At 38.1% G+C, this 23,589-nt stretch overlaps 2 protein-coding genes across 14 annotated transcripts in view; one reads left to right on the top strand and one right to left on the bottom strand.

Annotated features, from left to right (window-relative positions):
- VASH2 (vasohibin 2) overlaps nucleotides 1-4,831 on the top strand; it is a 38,216-nt gene extending 33,385 nt beyond the window's left edge. For 4 of the 6 annotated variants that reach the window (XR_005361946.1, XR_005361944.1, XR_005361943.1 and 1 more), the window contains one exon: nucleotides 1,570-1,707. Coding sequence is in view for 2 of the 6 variants with exons in the window: in XM_038542110.1 (XP_038398038.1) it covers nucleotides 1,570-1,642 (73 nt within the window). In the remaining 4 variants the exon portion in view is untranslated. Of the gene's footprint in view, nucleotides 1-1,569 lie in introns of all 6 variants that reach the window. The other 2 variants (XM_038542110.1, XM_038542112.1) reach the window with 1 other exon arrangement.
- On the bottom strand, nucleotides 3,695-23,525 carry ANGEL2 (angel homolog 2). 8 transcript variants are annotated; one of them, XM_038542101.1, is made up of 9 exons: nucleotides 23,271-23,462; nucleotides 20,786-21,111; nucleotides 15,832-16,088; nucleotides 15,096-15,165; nucleotides 13,356-13,777; nucleotides 12,288-12,414; nucleotides 11,819-11,876; nucleotides 9,356-9,519; nucleotides 3,695-7,459 (listed from the first exon to the last, which is right to left on the bottom strand). In XM_038542101.1, exons 1-9 carry the CDS (start codon nucleotides 23,327-23,329, stop codon nucleotides 7,308-7,310), a joined length of 1,635 nt encoding a protein of 544 aa, XP_038398029.1. In that variant the 5' UTR covers nucleotides 23,330-23,462; the 3' UTR covers nucleotides 3,695-7,307. The 8 variants fall into 8 exon arrangements, with proteins under 8 accessions (XP_038398029.1, XP_038398032.1, XP_038398031.1 ...); XM_038542104.1 differs by having other exon boundaries at nucleotides 23,312-23,450; XM_038542103.1 differs by lacking the exon at nucleotides 23,271-23,462 and adding an exon at nucleotides 23,124-23,225.
- Nucleotides 23,526-23,589: the final 64 nt, after the last annotated feature.

The raw sequence follows: 23,589 nt of genomic DNA on the forward strand, positions 1-23,589 counted from the left end.
CCAGCTAGCAAGTCGGGGAGGGTTTCTTGACCACTTTGAATAATCAGGTCCAGAGGGGATGTTCACAGGCTGTTGAGAGAAAGGGAGGGAGGGGTGAAGAGGAAGGGGGAGGAGACGGAGGTGGGTAGAGAGAGAGAGAGAGAGAGAGAATGAGCATTTGTAGGGTGCTAGAACTTGTTGCCAAAATTTGAGCCTCATGTCCTTATGCAGCCCCCTCTTGACGTTTGCAAGCCGTTGATTTGTTAACCCCAAAGGAGTTGGAGCATGTTCGTACCAGGGGAAGACTGTTAGGAAACCCTTCAAAGGAGAAACCAAGAAACTTTTAAACAGTTCTATTTTCATCTTGGTCTCTTTTCTTCAAACGCTGAAAACGAGGATCACGTGTGGCCTAAGAATATCTTCAGTCATAAATAAATAAATAAAAAATAATAAATAATAAATAAATAAATAAATAAATAAAGTTTGAAAAGAATATCTTCAGTCTTCCGGTAACAATGGCTACCTGTGAAACTTTTGAATTAGAACTCTCTAGTGATACTGAACACGCTAAGCTGGTTCATAAGCTCGGTTCCCTCTCATCAGAGAAGGTAGGAGGTTCACTAAGTGATGGAAAAACTGAGAGAAGCCGGGAAGCATGCTTGGGCGGAATTTTGTAGCGGGAAGTCATTGAGGAAAATGTCTTCAATGAAGACAGGGGATGTGCTTACAGATTTTCTTTTTCCAGCTTGAAGTGCTATCTGACATGACTTCACTTAAATGCTTATTAGTACTTTAGAAAATGTATTCAGGAAGGAGAAGTGATTTGCCATGGGATGATTTACCCCACTGACAGGCTTTTTCAGATGGATTGTAAAGGATTTACCCCAATTTTACGCATTGAGGCCTGAAAGAAGTGACTTTTTTTTTTTTAAGATTTTTATTTATTTAATTTGAGGGAGAAAGAGTGAGAGACAAATTTGAGGGAGTTTGAGTGGAGAGAGGAGCCGAGAGAGGGACAGACACCTGGCTGGGCAGGGAGCCCTACATGGGGCTCCATCCCAGGACCCTGGGATCAGGACCTGAGCGAAGGCAGACGCTTCACCCACTGAGCCACCCACGGGCCCCTGGAAGAGTAACCCTCTATCGAAGATAGGCGAGCATCTCTCCGTGGGAAACTGCTGCCTGAGAGGTCCTGTAGTTGCTGGGCTTCCCCCCAGGGCACGAGCACCAGGAGGCCAAGGTTTCAAGGAGACTGTGGCTGAGGTGTTTGTTCTGTTGTACTGCGTGTAATTTTTTTAGACCCTTGCAAGGTTTTCCAGAAGTTAGTGTGACCAAATTCAGCTTCGAGTTGGACAAACTCATTTGGCAACCTGTCAGGCCTTTTGAACCCTACGTTGGAAGCCCATGAAAATGTTCCCAAAATCTCATCAAAGTGGCCTTGAGGACACGGAGGGGGAGCTGGGGACCGGGGCTGGCGGGGTGGGGTAGGAGCCGGGCAAGCCTCGGAAGGGTTAGGAGAACCAAGTCGAGCCTCCTGAATCAAATACTGAGTCATCTTTCTCTCTCTCCCCACCTTCCTTTGACCCTTAGGCCTGCACTGCCTGAGAAGAAGGTGACTGACCTCGGCACGCTGAACGAGGTGGGCTACCAAATCCGGATCTAGGCAAGCCATATCAGCCAGCAAGAGGGCTTCCGTGGTGCTTCTCTCTGCACTTTACCGCAGCATCTTCAGGAGGAACTGCAACTATTTATTGAGAACCTGTGAATTTTATTTTTAAGGATTCCCTTGGACGTGGAATCTGAGTGGGTGGTGACAATGAACTCTGAAGAAATTCACGAAGGGGCAACCCGGAAAGGCTGAAGTTAAGAAACCCCACGGGGGTTGGACTGCAGATAGAAAGGGTAATTCGTAACTGTGTTTTTTCTATCTTCCCATTTACCTACTTTTGTTTACTTGCTTTTGAACACGATGCCTCACCAGTAGTAAATGTGGCCGAAACCCTCCCTCCCACTCCAGGTACAGTAAGGTAACTCAGCCAGTAGTCATGTCTTTTTCAGCAATAACAGAGGCAGAGATCGGTGGGATTTCTTTTTTTTCTAAGCAGTCAAATATTACCTCAGCATCTTGACATCAGATATGCAAACTTAATGGAGTTTTGGGTTTTTGTTTTATATTCTATTTGTATTGTTTCCCCAGTATTTCCAAATGGGGACCTCCACAAAGTTTGGAATTTTTCCTTGGTGCACACCGAATAGGATTTAAGGTATTATATTAAGTGTTTTACTAAAAAAGCACTGCAATTCTTCTGGCAATACGGGAAACTATTTTCAGGACCTTGGAGTTACTTCTTTCTTAATGTTTCTTAAAGCATTCACTGACAAGGGTTTCTGTTCTTTCAAAACACAACAGAAAGCACGTGCAGAAGGCAGTCTATGTTCTGTCATTAATATTTAAACTTTGCAAACTCCAGCAAAAAAAAAAAGGGGGGGGAAAAAAAAGCACAAGGGGTCATGGCAGTGTTACACAAATTTAGCAGTATTGCAATTACCTCCAACAATCACGCACTCAGAGAGGCAGAGGCCAGGAGTGAATCAGTGGGAGTCTTGAGAGCCGGGTAACCTTTCTGTTCTCGTTCCATCTGATTCCTAACCTCTGAGTCAGGCCTTGTTCTGAAGGCCTCGCTGTTGTCAGAGAGGTGCTCTGATGTCTTATATTAAGACCAAATGTGGCAGGATGTGGTCACTTTCCAGTCCCTTGCTTTTAGGTACCACTTCATGACATTTAGGAACTGGTATAGGAAAATGCAATGAGATGCAGAACCTTTTCTTAAATGGAAGTCTTCAAGTACAGTGTTAGGCTGGAGAGCGGGATTTAGTCCGTGAAGTACAGCGTGAGAATCTGTGTAACTTCTGACTGCAGACCACACAGAGTGACTCCAGCCGCCAAGTCTGTACGTTATCAACATCAAGAGTATGCTTCTGTTTCATCTGTTTCAGCTCGGCGACCATGCCCGCTCGTGAGACTACCATGCATACTTAAGTGGGGTCTGCTGGTCAACGGAAGTGTTATTTTCAGTTGTCAGTGCTCCCTCTCAGTCAAAGAAATGACTGAAGGTGATTTTAGAAAGGGGAATAGAAAAATAAGAATCTGCTTATTGAGATTCTCTACCAGTAAAACCACTGGAGGGGACTTTGTCCTTTGGCCACATGCACATGAGCTCACTTTACGCTGCAACTCAACGGTATTAGTGTTTCCATTAATATTATCATTTTCTTGAAAAAGAAGGAAGTTTAGTGTTCTTTACATGAAAAGGACCAAATAAGTGTACATGTCAATTAGGTTAAAATACAGAAGTTAAAAATTCTGAACTTAATCACTGTTTTTAACAATATTATCAGAGTTTAAGATGAAGCATCTTTGTGTATCTTCATAAGGCAAACTCATTTAAATATTTGAATTAATCAACTCATTCTCAAAATAATACTGACTTAGCTCTATGAAAAACAAGCTATATGTATCTTTTTTTTTAATTTTTATTTATGATAGTCACACACAGAGAGAGAGAGAGGCAGAGACACAGGCAGAGGGAGAAGCAGGCTCCATGCACCGGGAGCCCGACGTGGGATTCGATCCCGGGTCTCCAGGATCGCGCCCTGGGCCAACGGCAGGAGCCAAACCGCTGCGCCACCCAGGGATCCCCAAGCTATATGTATCTTATGTGTATCAATCTGAAACTTTATTATCTCCAATAAGTATACAACTTCTACACTGCAATCAATTCTAAGAGCTTGGAATAGGATTTTCCAAGTATTAGTTAAGTACTGTCCCATCCAAAATACAGAATGTCAGTAGTTGCATAGCCTCGTTTCCCACAAAAAAAGCGTTAAAGAATAGGAACACGAACTATTCTAATATTCTGATGTATAAGCCTTAAAACTACCAGCTGGTTTGGTGATTCAATTAGTAATCTGATTTTTTTCCACTCACTTCTTAATTTTAAGATTTATTCCCCCAAAGCAAGGGTTAGTCACAGAAACATGAAAATTAATTTAAAATCCTCTTAGTTTTCATTCTGTTTTTATTAGCTATGGAATTATGCTAATTTCTAAAAGATTTGAGAAAGGCACCAAACTCTTAAATTCTAGTGCAGGAATTCAATTAAAATGATATTAAGGCAAAAAATAAAAAATAAAACAAAAAGCCATGACATAACCCCCCAAATGATTTTAAAACTGGCTGTTATTCAAAAGAAAAAATTAAACTATGATTTGAATCTAGTTTTTAAAATTCTTAATGCAAGAGAAATTTTATGCTTAAGCCATTATGGGGTTATATGCAAAGTTTAAATCAGATGACAGAAATCTTGATTTTAGACTCCATGTTGTGCTGTTTTGAGTACACTTTATTTCAGAAAGTGATATTTAGTATTTTTAGTATTTTCTATACACTTTGAAATCATGAGCATTTCACTTTTTCTAAGTCAATTATTTCATAAGGATTTTATTAATAGATATTGGTAAATAGAACTTTGGAAATCTTAATTCCGTATTCTTACTATACCTGAGGCTTTTGTAAGCTATAGTTTTATGTACAACCTTGTACAGTTTTTTTGACACACAATTCAGAATCTTGTTTATTCTCTTGGACTTTGTTCTGGCCAATACATTTTTTTTTAAATCTTTAAGGAAAACTGTGATTGTTTTAGTGGGTATTTTTCTAAGTAAAGGAAAACTTGTATAATGGTATTTTAGAGAATGCCAGATAAGTGCATGTTTCAAGTTAATGTTTTTCTCATCACTTGTATGTTTATACACAGCATGGAACTTTAATAAAACCACCCTGGAAACTTAAGGATTGTTTTTCTTCCAAAAATGTAAGATGGTGTGATTTATTTTTTCTTGTCCTTTTACTACATACTTGTCCTAGTAAACTCATTTATCACTCCCTCATCCCTGTCTTCTTCCAGTTTTCAGACTTTACACTCAACACTATTGTTTTGCGCATCTTCATTCACTTCCTTAGTATCACCCTAAGACGGTAATGAAATAGTGTAGAAGGGGCAACAGCCCAGCATACACACTTAGCACATCTACCACAAAATCTCCAGGCACAGACACACTAGAGTAATAATTTATTAGGTGATTCACTAAGACAAAGTGCCAATAACTTGACTTCTCTGTTTCCCCAATCCCTTGAACTCTCTGGATTTCTAACTTGGCTTTTTAGGAAACCAGAGGGTTAAAAGCAAACAGGTGTTAAATTCCAAAAAAAGGACAAGATTTCAAACATGCATGTTTTCTTGATATCAAAAGGTAAAGTAAAACCAACACTTCTTACCCCACGGCATCTCTTTCCATTTTAACACTTGGCCAGTAGAACACTTGAGATTGGGGGAAATTTGGCTTCAGCAATTAACCAGATTTAAATGTTTGGGCAGGTAAATACAGGGCTCCAACAGAGTTACCAATTTTCTGACCAAAAAAAGTAAAGACAAGTGGATAGTTCATTTTAGTGGAGCTTTAAAGACTTGTGAGGCTATATTGACCCTTTGGCCTCTGGTCTGCAAAATACTATGTCCTATACGCTTAAGTAGAAAGCATTTTTATGGATTAACTCTACAAAGTGAAGCACATGTAAAGGGCCTAAAATCAATGCATTAATCAGGACATAAAAAATTACACTTTCACAGAGATTTTCAGAGATGTTAGTTTAGCAACAATAACCTATACACAAAGTTATCTGTTAGTAAACTCACATAACACAAAGCAGTAATTAATGAATTTTCATTTTTCCCCAATATTAAAAGGGGTGATTATACAATTATTATTTGATGACGACAACATCTACTAATTAGAACATACAATATTCTGCAAACTTACTAGAAAATGTGGAAAATTTTTGAACTAGAGTTAATACTGTAAGTAAAAATCCAAAAAAGTGAGAAATTAAACATTTAAAAATACTTATTATGATTTTTAGTAAATCCTTTTAACACACATGCCTTGTTCAGGTAGTCATTTATTTTCTTAAAAAATAACTGTAGTAAATATATTTTAGTACAAAAACCTTTAAAGTCCAGGACATGGAGTAACTACTGCTTTCTAATTTGAGGCATTCTATGAGGAATATCCACTGTAAAAACTTTTATAATTTAGTATAATACAAAATTACTACTTAGTAAAAATGCACATACTTTTTTGATCTTAATGTCTAAAAAGAGGACATGTTCACTTTTTTTGTTTTAAAATTTTTTATCCAAACATTCACATAGTGCCAACAGTGGGACTTTCTAGGCCTGCTCTTAACCACTTTACAAAAAAAAATGTCAGCACCACCTCACACTTGCTGCCTCATGATAAAAGTGACATCTTAGAAACAAAACCACTAAGACAGTTAAAATTACTACTTAAGAGTATTAAGTCTCCAAGCTGGTATCTCCCTGCTAGTTCTGTGGGCTTCCTAAACCTCTGAGGCAAAACCAAAATAATCTTATAGCTGCCACTTTGTTGTAAAGACAAGTTTCCTAATAAATTTCCACAGAATAAAGTCTCTCCCCCAGCCTAGGGATCTCTTCTTGAAACTGAAGAGAAAAAAAAAAACTGCCAGGGAAACAAAGGTGTTCTAACCTAGTCTCTGCCTCTCTCAGGCATGCTGGAATGCTCTGTCTGTCACAAGATGGAAAGAGGGCACGTGTAAAGCATCTCACCCACTAGTTATGGTGACCTACATCTCCCAACAAAATGCAGACAATATTACATGGCCTAGGAGAATAATAAGGTAGATTAAGTAATTTGTACAATTTTAGAAAACATTATCAAGACCCCTCAAAACCAAACTAAAATGGTTGGTTGGACACTTGTGAGCAATCTAATGATTTCTGAGATGAACTAATTAGGACTCAACAAACAGTCCTCACAATGAAATCAGGCCTTCTGGAAGGGAAATGAGTTGTGGTTTGCAAGAACTCAAAGGTACTTTGGATCCACCATAAAGCTTGCGAAAAACATCAACTGAGATTCTTTACTAACTAAAGAGGATGCACTATATTTAAAAATCACCGTCAATTTTACTGGGATTTAGAATAAAAAATATTTACAACTCTTTTACAATAAGGAGTGTTTAGACCTCACTTGTCAGGAAAATATTTTTTCGTATTACAAAGAAAATTGTTGTAAACTTGTTTCTTCTGACATCTGTTTCAAGCATTTCACATAACCTCTTCAGAAACTCCATGGCGCAAAAATAAACATGCAGACTCTCAAGAAATATTTTACATTCTTTGAAAAGAATATAAATTGGAAAGAAAAGTATATATGTAATCAAAGAGTCAGAGTTCAAGTCTGAACTTAGCCAATAAAGGCAGATGATCTGAAGAGTTATTTTCATTTGGAAGTCCATTAACAGTCCATAAGTCTTGTTCCGTAAGGAGTGATAGTCTGGCCAGAAGTTTCAAGCCACCAACCAGAGCAACTTCAGATCCTATATCAAGGAAAACACATATTCAGTGGAACTGTATCAACAGGTCATTAAAAAAATTAAATCATAATCATAAATTAATCACACAAGTCCTTTTTCATTTTTATTATTTTTTAAAGATTTTATTTTATTTATTCATTAGAAACACGGAGAGGGGCAGAGACATAAGCAGAGGGAGAAGCAGGCTCCCCACAGGGAGCCCAATGCGGAACTTGATTCCAGACCCACGGATCGCATCCTGAGCCAAAGGCAGACATTCAACCACTGAGCCACCCAGGCATCCCCAAGTCCTTTTTTAAACGATGATATATAGAACTTCAGAATTCTCTGGAGTCTAATGGGAAACAGCTTTTAGAATATGATTAAATTTCATACTGAGTTATAACCTAATTATAGTTCTCAGGCACAAAGCAGTTTTTGATGTTTGTTTCTTTTTCTGGTTCAGATTTTTTGTTTTGAGTTCTGCAAATAATCTTTAGAAGAAAATACCAGTGTGTAATACATAAGTATGTTAAAAGTAATTTGAGGAGTGCCTGGGAGGCCCAGTTTGTTGAGCATCTAATTGTTGGTGTAGGCTCAGGTCATGATCTCTTGGGATTGCGGATTGTGGGATCAGCCCCATGATGGGCTCTGAGCTCAGTGCAGAGTATGCTCACATACACTCCCTCCCTCTAAAATAAATATTTTTTTAAAAATGTAATTTGAGATTGACAACTACATGAGAAATTCATCAACTATATATAAAATAGACCCAGCTACAGCTGAGTAGGAAGTTTATCAGGTGATTGGAGAATAAATTAGTATACTTTGGTCCCACAGTAGAGTTAAGAGGACCTGCTAACTATCCTTTGAGATGCTGGTCCATGGCACACTCCCGCCACCTACTGAACACTTACAGAATGACAACTGCCAGACCTGATCTAGGGAGGAGGGATAAGCCATCTCCTGAGTATTACTAATAAGGTTTTATCATCAATAGGGAGGAAAACACAGAAGAGGAGAAATAGAAAAAAAAAAGAGAATAGAAAAGTAGCACATACACACAAAAGAGAAAATCAGAAAAGACCAAACAGCTGCCCAGATTTTGGAGTTGGGAAGTTTTTGGGATGTCATTTTCTGACTTCCAGTCATTTTAAAATGCATTTTCTTAGCCACATTAAATCCTTTGGTTAATATTTAAAACCCTACTTTCACTGAATCATAGAAGGAAAATGTTTTATCTTCACTTTTTGAAACCCCATATTCATATAATGAACTCTTTCCAGAAAGATCCAACATTCCAGAGTCAACATGACAAAACTCAATAGTTGGCAACATAAGCAAGGTCCTGCGATGAAGGCAGTATGCCTTGGTAAAATTTAAGTACAAAATTATCTGATATTGCTATCATATACACACACAAAAAAAACCCCAGTAAATTTATCGCAAGTAAAACCAAAGGGCAATATGAGAGACCCATAACTCAGAAGTTGATTGGAACTAGAAGAGGGTGCTAAGGATATAATTCTTAGGCAGTAATTTGCTTTGAGGTGCTTCACTGCCTCCATGTTTTACAAGTGATTGACAGATTTACACAATTACATTACCAATTTGAAAATCTTTTAAACTTTTTATTTAATTAAAAAAAAATTTAAAGATTTTATTTATTTATTCATGAGACACACACAGAGAGAGGCAGAGACATAGGCAAAGGGAGAAGCAGGCTCCCTGTGGGGGAGCCGATGTGGGACTCGATCCCAGCACTCCGGGATCACACCTTGTGCTCAACCGCTGAGCCACCCAGGAGTCCCAATTTTTAACTTTTTAATTTAAAACTTCACCTAGATGTTTAGCACCTCAACGCTGAGGTTGGAGTTAACTGTATTCTCAAGTACAACGTAAGATACATGCATTCTTTACCTGGCTGCTCAGCAACATCTTCCTTTTCAGCAGAATAGAAAATATAATCCACAGTTATGGCACTTCGGGAATGACAAGTGGTCACTTCTGGAATTCCAGTGTCAGGAAAATAATGTGAATAAACAGATGACAAGCTGAAATGGTGCTGTAAATTTGAAGATAATCTAAATTGAGAAGAAAAAATTGCTTAGCATCCATCAAGTTTTTCTTTTTAGTATCCCTGCTATTTAAAGTACTCTCTGGTTTAATTTCCAGACAATGTTAGACATTCAGACAAGCTTTATTTAAACAGACCACACCAAAAAATAAAAAAAAATAAAAAAAACAGACCACACCACAATTTGGCATTCATTTACTCATGTGGTGATATCCAAAAGCCAGTAACAAGTGGGTAAAAGCTCAATAATTAACATATTAATGTCACTTATTAATTATAACATATCTGAGAGCCTGCACTTCCTAATAAATATGCATTCTAAAACTGTAAGTTGTTGTGTCTTTAAGAAAGAAAATGTGGCCTTTATGAATGTTATGTATAACCCACCAGACTTTTGATGTCAGAAGAACTATATTTTTCTATGATTATTCTTACTATGTATATATTAGGTAATTTTGTACTGCATCTTAAAACAGCTTCTAATAATGGTTAATATTTATCCCATGTTACAAATACATGTGATGTAACAAAGGGTTTAAAAATCATTTCCAATAAATACATCTTGAAGTTTAAAGACCTTTTATACTGTGAAAAAAGTTATAAAACTTTTAAAAATTTAACATTTAACAAACATCTAAGTTCTAGGCACTATCTTAGGTGCTTAAGATACACATAAAAAGATGCTGCCCTGCTTTTTGAAGAGCTCAGTGTCAAGGAACAAAGGTTATTCTTCCAAGATGCCCTTACTTTCAAGTTTTAGCAACATTTTATCTCTAAGGACTTATATTTACAGTATCATCAAATATAAAATAGGTTCCCTGTAAACTTCTCTATCAATTTTTTGATTTATAGATATAAGCTCTGCATATAAGCACACTATATTTATATATACTTAAAAGTATCTTTTCTTATACCTCATTTTGTTATAAAAAGATTTTAGAATTACTCAAAACCAAGTACTTGTTAGAGTTGTCCTTTTGTTAATCTTACAGAAGTTTTTACTATATTTGAAGGGTTAAGTCATGACTTTTTAAATATGCTTTTTTAAAAATTCAAAAAATGTTGCTTCGTATCTTACTAGGTTCTTATATGAGATAGTATTTTCTCAATACAAAGCATACAAAGTAAAATAAGACCAAGAAGAAAGTAGATAAAATGAGTAAGAGGAGATTCTAATTCAGTCCCTAAATGCAAATGTTAAAACAAAAATTATAACTAATAAAAGAGCCACAATATAAAATCAAGACATTTCAAGAATCTCCCAAAGAGATGAGATTTAAGTCTCCATCTATTTCTCAACAGCCCTAAATATTCATGCTTCTTTAATAATAAGGAATCCAGGTATCTTCATCCCTCCACCTTCGATAACTTTCCTCTGTAGTTCAAGAGATATAAGTATCTATGTAAACTATTTATACTGGCATATCTTCTTTCAATCAATTTTCCTATAGAGATCTAGTAAGTCAAAGGAAGTTAAGCAACCTCTTGAAATCTGAAAGGTATTTTCCTGTGACCTTGACCTTTGTTTAAATATGTAATAGCAAAAAATTTCAGAGTACTAGCTGAAGTACTCTATACTTCAGCTGAAGTACCAAATAGTACTCTATTTGCTTTAACTAACACTGCTTAAGCCTTTACTTACTATGAATTAAACATTAGCTTTCCATGCTTTGTCTCATGTAATCCTCCCAACTACCCAAAGTATAAATATGGAAACTGAATCTCAGAGATGGTGAGTTTCTTGCTCACAATCACACAGCTAAAATGAAGCATAGGTAATACTCAGGTCTCCTTGACTTAGGAGCTAGCATTCTGGGGAGGCCTGAGTGGCTTAGTGGTTGGGCACCTGCCTTTGGTCCAGGGCATGATCCTGGAGTCCTGGGATCGAGTCCCACATCGGGCTCCTCATGGGGAGCCTGCTTCTCCTTCTGCCTGTGTCTCTGCCTCTCTGTGTGTCTCTCATGAATAAATAAATAAATAAAATCTTAAAAAAAAAAAGGAGCCAGCATTCTTCACCAGCATGGAAAAACATCCTTTTCATTTTTATCCAAGTGATTTTTAAGAAATAATTTTTTTAAAGATTTTATTTATTTATTTGATAAGAGGGAGCACACAAGCAGGGCCAGCAGTAGGCAGAGGGAGAGGGAGAAGCAGGCTCCCCACTGAGCAGGGAGCCCAATGTGGGGCTCGATCTCAGGACCCTGGGATCAGGACCTGAGCTGAAGGCAGACGCTTCACTGACTGAGCCACCCAGGCACCCCGAGAAATGAAATAGTAAATGTCTACTGTTACTTTGCAGAACTCACTTTTCAGCTGTCACTAGGACCTCTGTTTTGTCCAGCTCTGTCTGTGTCAGATCACTGTCTGTAAGAACAAAAAGAAATACGTTAAACTATCAGTATACTGTTCGGTTCTAGTTTGCCATAGAATAGTCCTCTTACTCTAGGATGATATTCAAGACGTGTCTAGTTTAGACAGATGCCTAGTTAGATGTTCTAACTGGGAATCTATGTCTTGATGGTCTCCATAATTAGCAAAACTGAAATGCAAACATTTCCAAAGCAACATGCAAGTAATTCATGCTGATAATTTTGGAAGGTCAACTTAAAGTGGTAACTTTAGAGTTCATTAAAAAAAGGAAAAAGCAAGTAAGTACTATGTTTTTATATATGAATATTCATCCCTAGATGTCATCCCTTAAAAAATTTAGTTTGAGGTCTTCAAAGGGAACACTATTATCAAGGGAGACTGCCAAAATGTACTGCAAACACTTACCTGTCTTTTCTACTTTTGGTAACTGCTGTACCTCATACACACAGTTCTGTGAGATACCTAGGTTTGGGGGCCAAATTGGAATAGATAAAATTCTTTGTCCCCGTGAAGACTGTTCCTGGCCAGATACCTAAACAAAATTTCAACAGGTATCTTAAGTGAAAAGATTTTAAATAATTTATGTATTGAAAAGTTTATGTCTTAAATAAGAGGAAGCCCAAGAATGATAAATATTACCCTTATTCATCATAGTAAGTGATTATTTGTGCTTATGAAATCTTATTCAAATACAATCCAGAAAGCAGTTACGATTTACATAAAAATGGCAATATTTCTGTTTCCCGTACATGTTACTCTAATTGGGACATCTATATGATCTCTAACTTAGGACTAATACTGCCTCTCCCTTTTTTTTTTTTTTTTTAGGATGCCTCTCCTTTTTTGCTTTGTGCAATTATATTAATATAAAATATTACATATTTTATATAATTATTATATGAAATACTAAGGGATCAATTCTTACAAAAATTTAAAACTATCACTCAAAACTTAGTGGTGAAGAGTTTACTTTGGTTCAAATCTGGAAGACCAAATGATCTGAAGTAAGCAACAGAAAGTACAATGAAGATTAAACATGCAAGAAACATGGGATATAGTCAGCTAAGAAATTAAAAAACGTACATAATAAAGAAATATTAGATTACTGTTTGGCCAACTATATTGCCCACATCCAGCATTCAAACTTCTATCAGGCCTCTTTATGAGTAGTTCCCTATTTACGAAGTATTAATGTCTATCAATGCTTTTATTTTTCTTCTTCTCTCCCATTTTGGATTTTTTTCTGCCTGCCAATTCCTCCAAATAGAATGTTCCCTGCGTTAAGATGGGAAAGATGAAATTCCACCGAGTGAGGATCATTACTTATTAGTAGCTGGGGAACATCATCATAGCCTGGTAGAGTGAGGGTACAAGGTCATCAGGTTTTCAAACAGCCACGTGATGGCTCTCCTCACATTACAGTGAACAAAGAGACTAAGTCCACCTCCTAATAATGAGGAACCAGGCACTTACCTTGCCGATGGCAAGTCCTTCATAATTCAATTTTCCTTCCTTTATAAAACTATAGAGCGGAGAACCAGGAACAGAATTAAAGTCACCACACATAACAATAGGGCAGAAGCTGCCATCTTTCTGATGGGCAACACTGGAAATCTCTGCCAGAAGCATTGCCAACTGGGTCAGCTTAATATCACCTCGCCTTGGATTATACAACAGATGTGTGTTAGCTACACAGATCACAGGAGAGGCAGCACTTGGAATTTTGGGCTGCAAGAGTAACACTAATCCAACATTGTCTCTGTCCAACAGAGGAACGTCACGGCGATAGAATTCCACAGGGTTCACTGATAAGAGTGCAAATTTGGAATGTTTGAAGCAGATGGCACAGCCATCAGGTTTCCTTCCTGTCCGCATCTTGTATTCACAGTGATAACCTACGAGGAAGAAAGAAGTTTAACACAAGGACTCCCAAATATTACATATATATGGCAAAACACAGCTCACCTAATATATCTGAACAACATTCACTGAAGAGTAATCTGCAAAGCATTAATAATGTAGGATGTTAAGTTTGGGACTGGGTCTAGGTACTAGGAATGGGTCTCCTTACAGGTAGACTTCAGTATTAAATATGTTAATGTGCATTATCATACTCTCATTTCTGTCCTAGTAAATGTTGTGACAAAGACAGTAGGGCCTTATGATAGTTTACACCCCCTTGACCCAGCAACCCATCTATGACCTTTCTGCCTCCAACTCTTCCCTGTTTGCTCCACCCCTCACACACCTCACCACCTGCCTTCAGGCACCTCTATCTCAGGGCCTTTGCTTTGGTATTCCTATTGTCTGAAAGGCTCTAGGCATGGCTTATTCCTTCATCTTCTTCAAGTCTTTGCTCAAATGTGTTACCTTCTCTGACTGTTTAAAATTGAAACCTGACCCCATTCTACTTTCTTGCTTTTCTCCAAAATTATCATTACCTAATGTGCTATTTAAGTATTTATTTGGTATACTGTTGGCCTTTCTCCACCAGAAATGTGGGCTCCAAGGACAGAGACTTTTTATCTATTTGGCTCACTGCCATGTCACCACGGCCCAGAATACTGCATAGGATATAGGAGACAGTAAAAAAAGTATTTACTGAGGAATGAATGCAAAGTAGGCATTTCTTAAATAGATGAACTGTTTTGAGAAGTGTTCATTCATCAAACAAGTTTTTAGCTTGTACCCACTAGTTACTGGTAGACACTGGTGTTACAAGTGATGAACCAGACACAATGGTCCCTGATATGGAACTCAGAAACCTAGAGGTCTAGTGGTGGGTAGAGCAACGCCTGGCAAGGAATCTATTAAGAGATTCTTAGTATTTTCTGTGTGAATTAAAATTACAATTCAAGGGGAATCTGGGTGGTACAGTCAGTTGAGAGTCTAACTCTTGGTTTTGGCTCATGTCGTGATCTTAGGATTGTGGGATTGAGCTCACATCAGCCTGCTTAAGATTCTCTCTCCCTCTGCCCTTCTCCCACCAAAAAGAAATAAATCTTTAAAAAATTATAAAAAATAAAATTATATATCAACCTGAAAGCTCCCACTTGAAATACCAAATACCTACCTTTTGAAATGGGTATTAAGTTTTTTCAAAATTAACATTTTTTTTGCCCAAAATATCACACATCTTTGTTAGCAACTTATACTTTAACAACATGGGAGTCTTTTAAAACAAATCTGGCTAAAATAGAAGTTACAATGTACCCAAAGATTCCAAACTTGGCCTGATCTCTGCTCCATAATGATCTTCTTGAACTTCTTGCAAACAAAGTACCTTGGAAGAAAAAAATGGCTTGAATTAAAACAGAGAGCAAACATGAATTTTCTGATGCTTTCATCTTTAAAAAAACAGACTTCTAAAATTCTAAAAGCCTAATAAAAGTTTAAATAAAAAGACATAATCCTTTTTTCTTGAAACTATTAAATTAACATTTCCAAATCTGATTAGTCCCCAAACATCTGGCCTTTACTTACATGAAGCTCTGTCTCTTACTATCCCAAACTGGTATTTCCCAAAAGAAATATTTTTAATTTACATGCTGGGATATTTTTACTGAATTAAAATGTTTATTAGCACTAAATTCTTCTAGTCCTTTATCAAGATGATTTCTTTGAATGCATCTAGATTTTTACAAGAATGACTTACATTTCAAATCAAAGGAAATAATTACAGAATATTTAACACACTGCCAGTCCCTGTCTCAAAACTAACTGATAAGCAGAACTTTTTGGATCTTTTTTGAAAATTTAATGATTATTCATACCAATAACCATTAGCAAATGACTCTTTGGAAGTCATGATACGCTGTTAAAAACTGTTCTATCACTGTATTTAAAACTATCTTCCCTTCTTACCCCACAAACAAAAAAGGATAAAACCATTTAGTTCACAAATGAACTTTTCTTATGTGAGGAATTTTGATGATATTCCTGCACTTACATCTGCATCAAAGTGTTTAATTTCTTTCAGAATATTGGGAAACCTAAAGCTCCAGTGTAAAACTGGCCGCCGGCAGTGTCTATAGAGGTGTGAATTGTCTTCCAATAAATCTTGTGAAAGTATATTATAGGACATCACTGAAAAGTCAAACTTGTTATCACTGTCTTCACATGTGGGGTCAACATTTTGGTCTCCTAGGATCTTCGTCTTGTCTTTATTATGGTTACATATATATTCCCAATGTCGTTGTATTGTGCCTGTTGAAATATATTGAACAAAATATAAAGAATTAATGAAAAACAGACTATATATTTTCCTGTATGTAAGTTTTTTCTTGCCTTTTAAAAATTCTTACAGGCAATGAACAGAATGTTTTTCCCTAGGAAATGGCAATACAGCTTTAGGTAACTAGAAGTTGTCATCAAATTGAGTACAAAGGCAGTAAAATGATATAATGACTGACCAACAGGTATAAAATTTAAAAGGATCTAGCAAGTCATTTTGGAGACAGAGTGTTATTAATAAGGCTAAGACTGTGTAGAGCTTCTCGCTTATGGTTAGGAAGTGCCTCTGTCAGATATGGCCAGCAACTTCATAACCATGATAATACACAGTTGACCTTTGAACAATGCAGGGGTTGAGGGGTGGGTTAAGGCACCAAGCAGTTGAAAATTTGCATAAAACTTTTGACTACCTCAAAACTTAACTACTAATAGCCTACTGCTGACTAGAAACCTTACCAATACCATTGACGGTAGATTAACATGTACTTTGTATATGTTATATGTGTTTTATAATGTGTTCTTACAATAAAGTAAGTTGAAGAAAAACTATGAAGAAAATCATCAAGAAAATACATTTATAGTACTGTACTTATCAAAAAGGTCGAGTGTTGTTCAAGGGTCAACTGCATTTGTATGTCACAGTTGAGTTTTCAGTAAGATGATTTCACACTGTGGTTTATTTCCTATTAGTAAGATAAGATCATCAAATGATTAAGTTCTAGAAATAACTCATCTCAGAATTCTGGTTTAGACACGAATGAGGGTGTATGATGGCAATATATGGAAGCGGTATTTAGTGGAACAACACAGACAAAATGAACAAAAGAAATCTTTTTAATGCACACTAAAGCAGAAGTTAAAGGTAACATAGTTACAGAATGCAAGTAAGCGACAAGGACTGGTTGAAGAACCTAGCATGCAGCAACCAGTAATGTGTGATGGTTCACATTCTACAAAGACACAATGACCCTGACACAGTGATGGAGAATCAAAAAGCATGAGATTTTACAATTATAGGTCCTTGACTTAGAAATAAATGACCTAGCAACATACACACACACACAAATATACATACATACGCCCCCTCTGATCTTGTCTCCCTCACCCCACCATGGAGGATACTCTTATTGCCATGGAATTCATGAAGAAAAATGTAGAACTTTTAGAGATTCTATGAACTCAACAGAAGGGGAAAACAAGAAATGGGAAGCACTTGGGAAAACAGATTTGGAGATAAGTTTTTCAAGCATGATTAAGTTTATAGGAAAAATCTCAGTCTTAGAGTATCTCCCTTTCACTGCATGAAGGTTCTTACTCTACTGGATTACAATGCCTAAGATTCTACCAATTAAAAATTAAATTGAGGAAAAATATTCTATACATAGGAGGGAAAAAGATCAAAAGGAAATGCACCAGTATTTTTAAGAGCAGTTATCTCTGAGTGGAAGGACTGTGGCTAATTTTTCTAAATCTTCCACAATGATGATATACTCACAATCAGAATATCAATATACTCTATGAAAATGTCAATAAAGTGGAATTTAAAATGCCCTCTAGTGAGTGAGTTTAGTAAGACTGCTTTCCTCAAAATCTAAATGTTGACTGCGGTTGTACTTGAGGGAATAGACATTTTGACCAGAGGCTACAAGAGGAAGATCCTTTTTATGAATAGTGAGGTCTGGATGGAACAGGGGTGTTGGAGACAGGATATCATGAAGGTACTAAGAGCATGAGGAGAAGGATAAAGGGAAAAAAGGTGGATGGAAAGAAAATCAAAAGCCTTCCAGGATTACAGAACTTAGCCTGGAGCTTGTCCCATACCCAGGAAAGGTACGGAAACTATCCCCTTCTGTATGTATCCTTCACTGAATATGGAGAATCCTATCTGCAAAGGCCCAGAACTAGAGCTAATTGCACTGACTCTGCAGGACTCCTCTGAGATTTTAACAGTTTCTATGGGGAAAACAGAAGTGGATGGTCGACAACTGATTCTCAAGAACAAATTACCTAAAACACAATTTATTCATAAATTGGGGACTGTCTATAATGGTTTTAGCCATAAATCAGTCTTCATACGTATGAGAGATGCAAAGGGCTCTAGTCATGCAAACAAAATGCAAGCTACCATCACAAATTTACAGCACTACCCTAGTGTCACCACCACATTAAAATAGGAACGATGAAGGTCCAAAAAAAGTTGTTCATATTTTCTTGTAAAATATGTATATGTAAGGGCATATAAATGCATTGAGACTGTATTGTCCTGACAAGCATTGGTAAGCCAGCTCTTTTTGCAATTCCATTTCTGAAGTAACTGAAACCATAAGCTTATGTAATTAATGGAGTGACTTTCAAACTTCTAGATCTTGTACAACTCTTTGGCATTACTTTTCATGTCATGACCATCAACTCCTGGTATACTGGGGCTGGGATGATGGGGTAAATACATACTTTCTCCTGAGCACATTTGCTTTAAATAAACATACAGAAATGTGTTTGAACGCTAGGGTTCCATGGAAGACAATTTGAAGAGGACTGATAGAGATGACAGTCTTTGGCCTTCATATACTTCACAACATAAAGTCACACTACAAAAGCTTATATACCTTCCATGTCAGGAGGAACAAGGTGATCACAGCAGAGAAGACAGATGAATCAAAGAAAGTAAGCAATAGGCCTGATCAGGTTTTTAGGGTGCCTAATTAAAAAGTCATAATTGTGTCACACAAATCCTTCAAATGCCACTTTAAAGTGATAGGCAAGTTAGAAGGCTGTTCTCTTGATGGAAAAGTATTAGTGAATTATCAGAAGTCACAAATATGGCTTAACGAAGAGCATTTTCCTTATTCACAATACCTAGGAAGAATGGACATATAAAGAGTCAGGTCGCAATCAAAGTTTATCAGTACGTAAATGTAATCCCCCATTCATTAAAGGGAAAACAACAACACCACGATTTTCTGAGTACCTCCTATGAAGCCAACAGTGTATTAGGCACTTTGATATATCTCATTTCATCCTCAACAGGCTTTCAAAGTAGGCATTACTTCACACTAGGAAATCAAAGAGCAGAGAGGTTCCATAACCTGTCCAGGTTCACACAATAAGTGGTGGAGCAGAATGAGAACAGGGGGGGTTCCTGACCGCACACTTAGGTCAGTATGCCGCAATTCCACCTGAGAGCACACCAGATTTACAAAAGGCTAAACAAGAGAGCAGTGTGCTGACCTGATGAACAATGAATACAGGAATGAAAAGCAATCTTATGTCATCATACAGCCCTAGATTTATAGGTTATAGATTGATTGCTCTCAGGAACCTAATTTTAATCCCTCTAAGTACACCTTTCATTCATTCAAATGAGTATTTGTTGATGAACACATGCTGTGGTCAAGTACTATACAAACAGATTTTCACTTTCAGTGCTTAAAATTTCTACTCAAATGTATAGTAGAATTTCTACTTAAAAGAACACTAATCTTCTAACTCTGACTTCCAAGTGAGACTCACTCTGAATGTTTTCCTTTGACAAACTTATGTTAGCTCCCTATACCTTAACACCTACAAGTCTATTTCCGAATACCTTCAGAGGAATTATCTTCACCGAAAACCACAGCTTAGTAAGAAAGACGACTCGAAATTCTACTTAGATAATTCATATATACTTTGGGGGAGGAGGCGGGGCTGGCAGCACAAAGGGAGTCTCGCGAATTATTTGGAGTAAAAAGAATATGACAAAACTAGAAATTATCAACATACTTAGAAAAATATTTCTCAAAATTGAATAAGACATGGTCCCCTTAGTAAAAGATAAAACTCCTCACAGACTCTCAAGATTTTATCAATAGAATTTACTATGAGAAAAAAAAAATTTACTATGAGAAATACATTGAATAAGCTAAAATCTTATTTTGTAAGAAAATATCTTTCATTTATGATTGTGTCTACTTAAGAATATCTTTTTGTCTTACATAAAAAAGTTAGCATTAAAGTGGTTGGTTCAGTTGGTTCAGTTGGTTCATGCAACTCTTGATCTCAGGGTTGTTTGAGTCCCATGTTGGGTGTGGACATTACTTAAAAATAAAATCTTCATGGGACACCTGGGTGGTTCAGCGGTTGAGCGTCTGCCTTTGGCTCAGGGCATGATCCCAGAGTCCCGAGATTGAGTTTCACATCGGGCTCCTGGCATGGAGCCTGTTTCTCCTCCCTCTGCCTGTGTGTCTCTGCCTCTCTGGCTGTCTCTCATAAATAAATAAATAAAATCTTCAAAAAAAATAAAAAATGAAATTTAATTTTTTAATAGATATGTGGACTCCCAAGAACATATACCAATTAGGAAGTCTAAGGACCTCTGTTTTAAAAACAATGGATTTCATAATTATTATTAATGTTTTAATCTAGTCCTACATTCTTTTGCAACCTATTCTCTCTCTATATATACTTTCTTCTATATTTATTACCAGAAATACACAATAAAAGATAAAAATAGATATAAATAAAGACTTAATTTTTAAAAAACAATTTCCTTTTTCCTAACGGAAAACTACTGGCTGAAAATAAATGCTACACCCCTCCAAAACCTGGAGGAGGTCTTACGGATTATCAGATAGGAAAGTTTCAGTAATTCTATGGCTTCTGTCTTTCTGCACCAAGATAAACGTCACCTTTACCTTGGTGTTTTCTTCGTTTTGATGAAGGTTCATCTCCCTCAGAGTTCATGATGTAACTAGAGAGATGAATCAAAGAGGTCTGGCTCAGGTTGTCAGGTCTCCAGTTCCAGTACTGAAACGGAGTTCTAGACTCAAACAAACAAGGTGGTCTCCAATTTAGTGAAAAATGCCTACTACTGAAGTATGGGTAAGGAGCACGAGAATAATGTCCAGGCCACCTCATACAACTAGAAATATGTCTGTTCCAGCAACACCTTTGCAGATTCTCCCACGGTGTCGTCCAATCTCTGCCCAGACTCTTCTGGTGATGGGGTAACATGGGGTATCTAAAAGAAATAAATACACTCCTTGAGGTACCACTGTTTGTTCAGCTCTGACACCCAAAATCCAAATCCGTTTCCTCAAGGGAAGATAATGTCTAACATTTAAAATCTGACTTCTGAATCTATGAAGGAGGGGGAGAGGGGAAGAGCCATGATTTAATTATTAGTAGCAACATCTCAAAACTCTCCCTAAACACCTACGAATGTATTTGAAATAATATAGAATCTAGCAGGCTCCCAAAATACCACACACTTCAAAATGCCCTTAGTTCACTTGAGAGATTAATCAACCACCTGAGAGATTAATCAACCATCAAACCAGTTTTCACAGTAGCTTTCTAGTATCTAATAAACTCTATGGATAAATAAAATCCACAGCAAACATAATACTTGATTCAATAGGGAACACTTTAGCTGAGTACAATTAAAGCGAACCACTCCTCCAACTTGGGTTTGGAGTAAAACCATGTTTTTGAACAGTTTTTTTTTTTTTTTTTTTAAACCAAGATTACATTTTCCAAACATATGTATAGCTAAGAAAACAAAAACCTATCACAATTTCACAAAACTACCTCTCTTGCTAATCAGTAGGTAGAAAATGGAGTTTTCCATCTTTTTTTTTTTTTTAAGGCATGCTTCTCTTTGAGGGAAATGAAATGGGACAGCGATTACTTATTAATAATTCACCAATACCTCAAACCCAACAGCACCAATTTACTGATGATCCAAAATCTCTCCAAAGTAGTGTTATCATTAACTTGAATAGATAACGTTGCCCTCCAGCTCCCTTAAGAAAGAAACAATGCCACCTAAGCACCATCTTCTTACCATACTATTGTGGCAAAATTTTCAAATTCAGAGGACTTCTATCCTTTCCCAGAATTCATTAAAGGTACACTTCCAAGATATGGTTATTAATGTCCACTTCTACCACCAAAGAAATTTTACTTAAACTGTATTTGATGTTTATATATATATATATATTTATATATATATATATATATATATATTTCATTTTAAAGGCATTTAGGTTTTTTATTATATACTTTTGTTGTTTATGCATTCTCAAATTGTTCTCTAAATTCGACTTAATTGTACATCTTTAAGGGCAAGACATGGGCGGACTATTCTGCTTTGTGACAACTCTGAAAGCCAGAGATTTAGGTGCTTGCTCCATTCCTTTTCTACCCTAAAAAGCTACCGTACTGAAATACAATTCCTAGGCTGCAACACTTATTCTCTATATGTGTAGTTACTTATATAGACGTCTTTTTCTCCAGATGATGAGCTCCTTCAAGGCCAGAGCTTCTCTTACTCGTTTGAATCCCGGTCCGTGCCCCCAGTGCCTAGCACAGTGCCTGGCACACAGCTGGTACTCAGGAAAACAGAGTTGGGCTGAATGGTCACCAAGCCCCGGACGGCAGGTGATTAAAACCAGATCCCCAGAACTTATACGATAATTAATACAGTGTTGTGTTTTCCAGGTGCGGCACACCCGTCCGTTCCATGCAGCACACAATTACATTTTTTTGATTTTCCGCATCTAAGTCTTTATCACAAACAAAACAAAACAAACAAAACCCATCACGAGTACATCGAATGCAAGATTTCGTGCATACTGCTGAGGGGGCACCATAATAGGGGCAGCAGAAGTGCTTTTTTTTTTTTTTTTTTTTCCTCCCAAAAAAAGAATCAATTTCAAAAAAAAAAAAAAATGTAGCACACCCAAGTGCGGAACGAGAATTCTACGACAAACATCTGGGCGTGCGTGCGGCTCGCGCGCCTCCGCCGGGGCCAGGCCGCCCGGGACCCACCGCGCCCCGCCGCGTCGCCCGGAGCTCAGCCCCCGCGGGTGCGGAGGCCCGCGAGGAGGCCGGCGACCCGGGGGCGGGGCTGGGGCGCAGCCAGGTCGGGAAGGCACGAGCCCGCCGGCGGCCGCTCGCCCCGGCCCGGTCCGGCCCGGCCCGGCCGGCCCCCGGCCTCCGAGCGCCCCGCCGGCTGCGCGCCGGGTTTACCTATCCCTCGGGGTCTCCGGACGCTCGTCCCGGCGGCAGCGCCGCCCGGACCCTCTTCCTCCGCCTTCCTCCCGCCCCGCCCCGGGCTGACCCGGGCCGCCCGCGCCCGCCCCTCCCTCCTCCCTCCCGCCACCCAGCCCTACTGACCGGCCTCTCCCCACCACACAGCGGCCGTAGCCCCTCCTCACACAGCGCCACGCTTCCATCTTCCCCTCTGCGGGCGTCCGGTTCCCAGGCCCGGGGCTCAACCTCAACCTCTACACGCGACTCGGCGGCCGAGAGCGCCAGGGCTTCCCCATCCCTAGACGTCGGGACTCCGGGCCCGGCTGCAAGGCATGCTGGGAGCCTCCGGCTCGCCTGCCGCCAAGTCCCCATCTTGCGCCGCGAAAGTCCCCGAATTGCTTCAACCCCGACTTGCGTTCAGGTTAGCGTGCGCAGAGCGTGCGGAAGCCTGCGCAGCCATTTT

Source organism: Canis lupus, chromosome 7 (assembly GCF_011100685.1).
Source record: "Canis lupus familiaris isolate Mischka breed German Shepherd chromosome 7, alternate assembly UU_Cfam_GSD_1.0, whole genome shotgun sequence".
Lineage (NCBI taxonomy): Eukaryota > Metazoa > Chordata > Mammalia > Carnivora > Canidae > Canis > Canis lupus.

Excerpts from the sequence above, each read along its gene's own strand:
- ANGEL2 (XM_038542101.1), bottom strand. The coding sequence starts at position 23,329 with ATGGAAGCGTGGCGCTGTGTGAGGAGGGGCTACGGCCGCTGTGTGGTG. Across the intron at positions 12,415-13,355 it reads AAGGACTTGCCATCGGCAAG|GTATCTGGCCAGGAACAGTC; the intron begins GTAAGTGCCTGG and ends AATTTTGTTTAG. Across the intron at positions 11,877-12,287 it reads ACCAAAAGTAGAAAAGACAG|ACAGTGATCTGACACAGACA; the intron begins GTAAGTGTTTGC and ends TTGTTCTTACAG.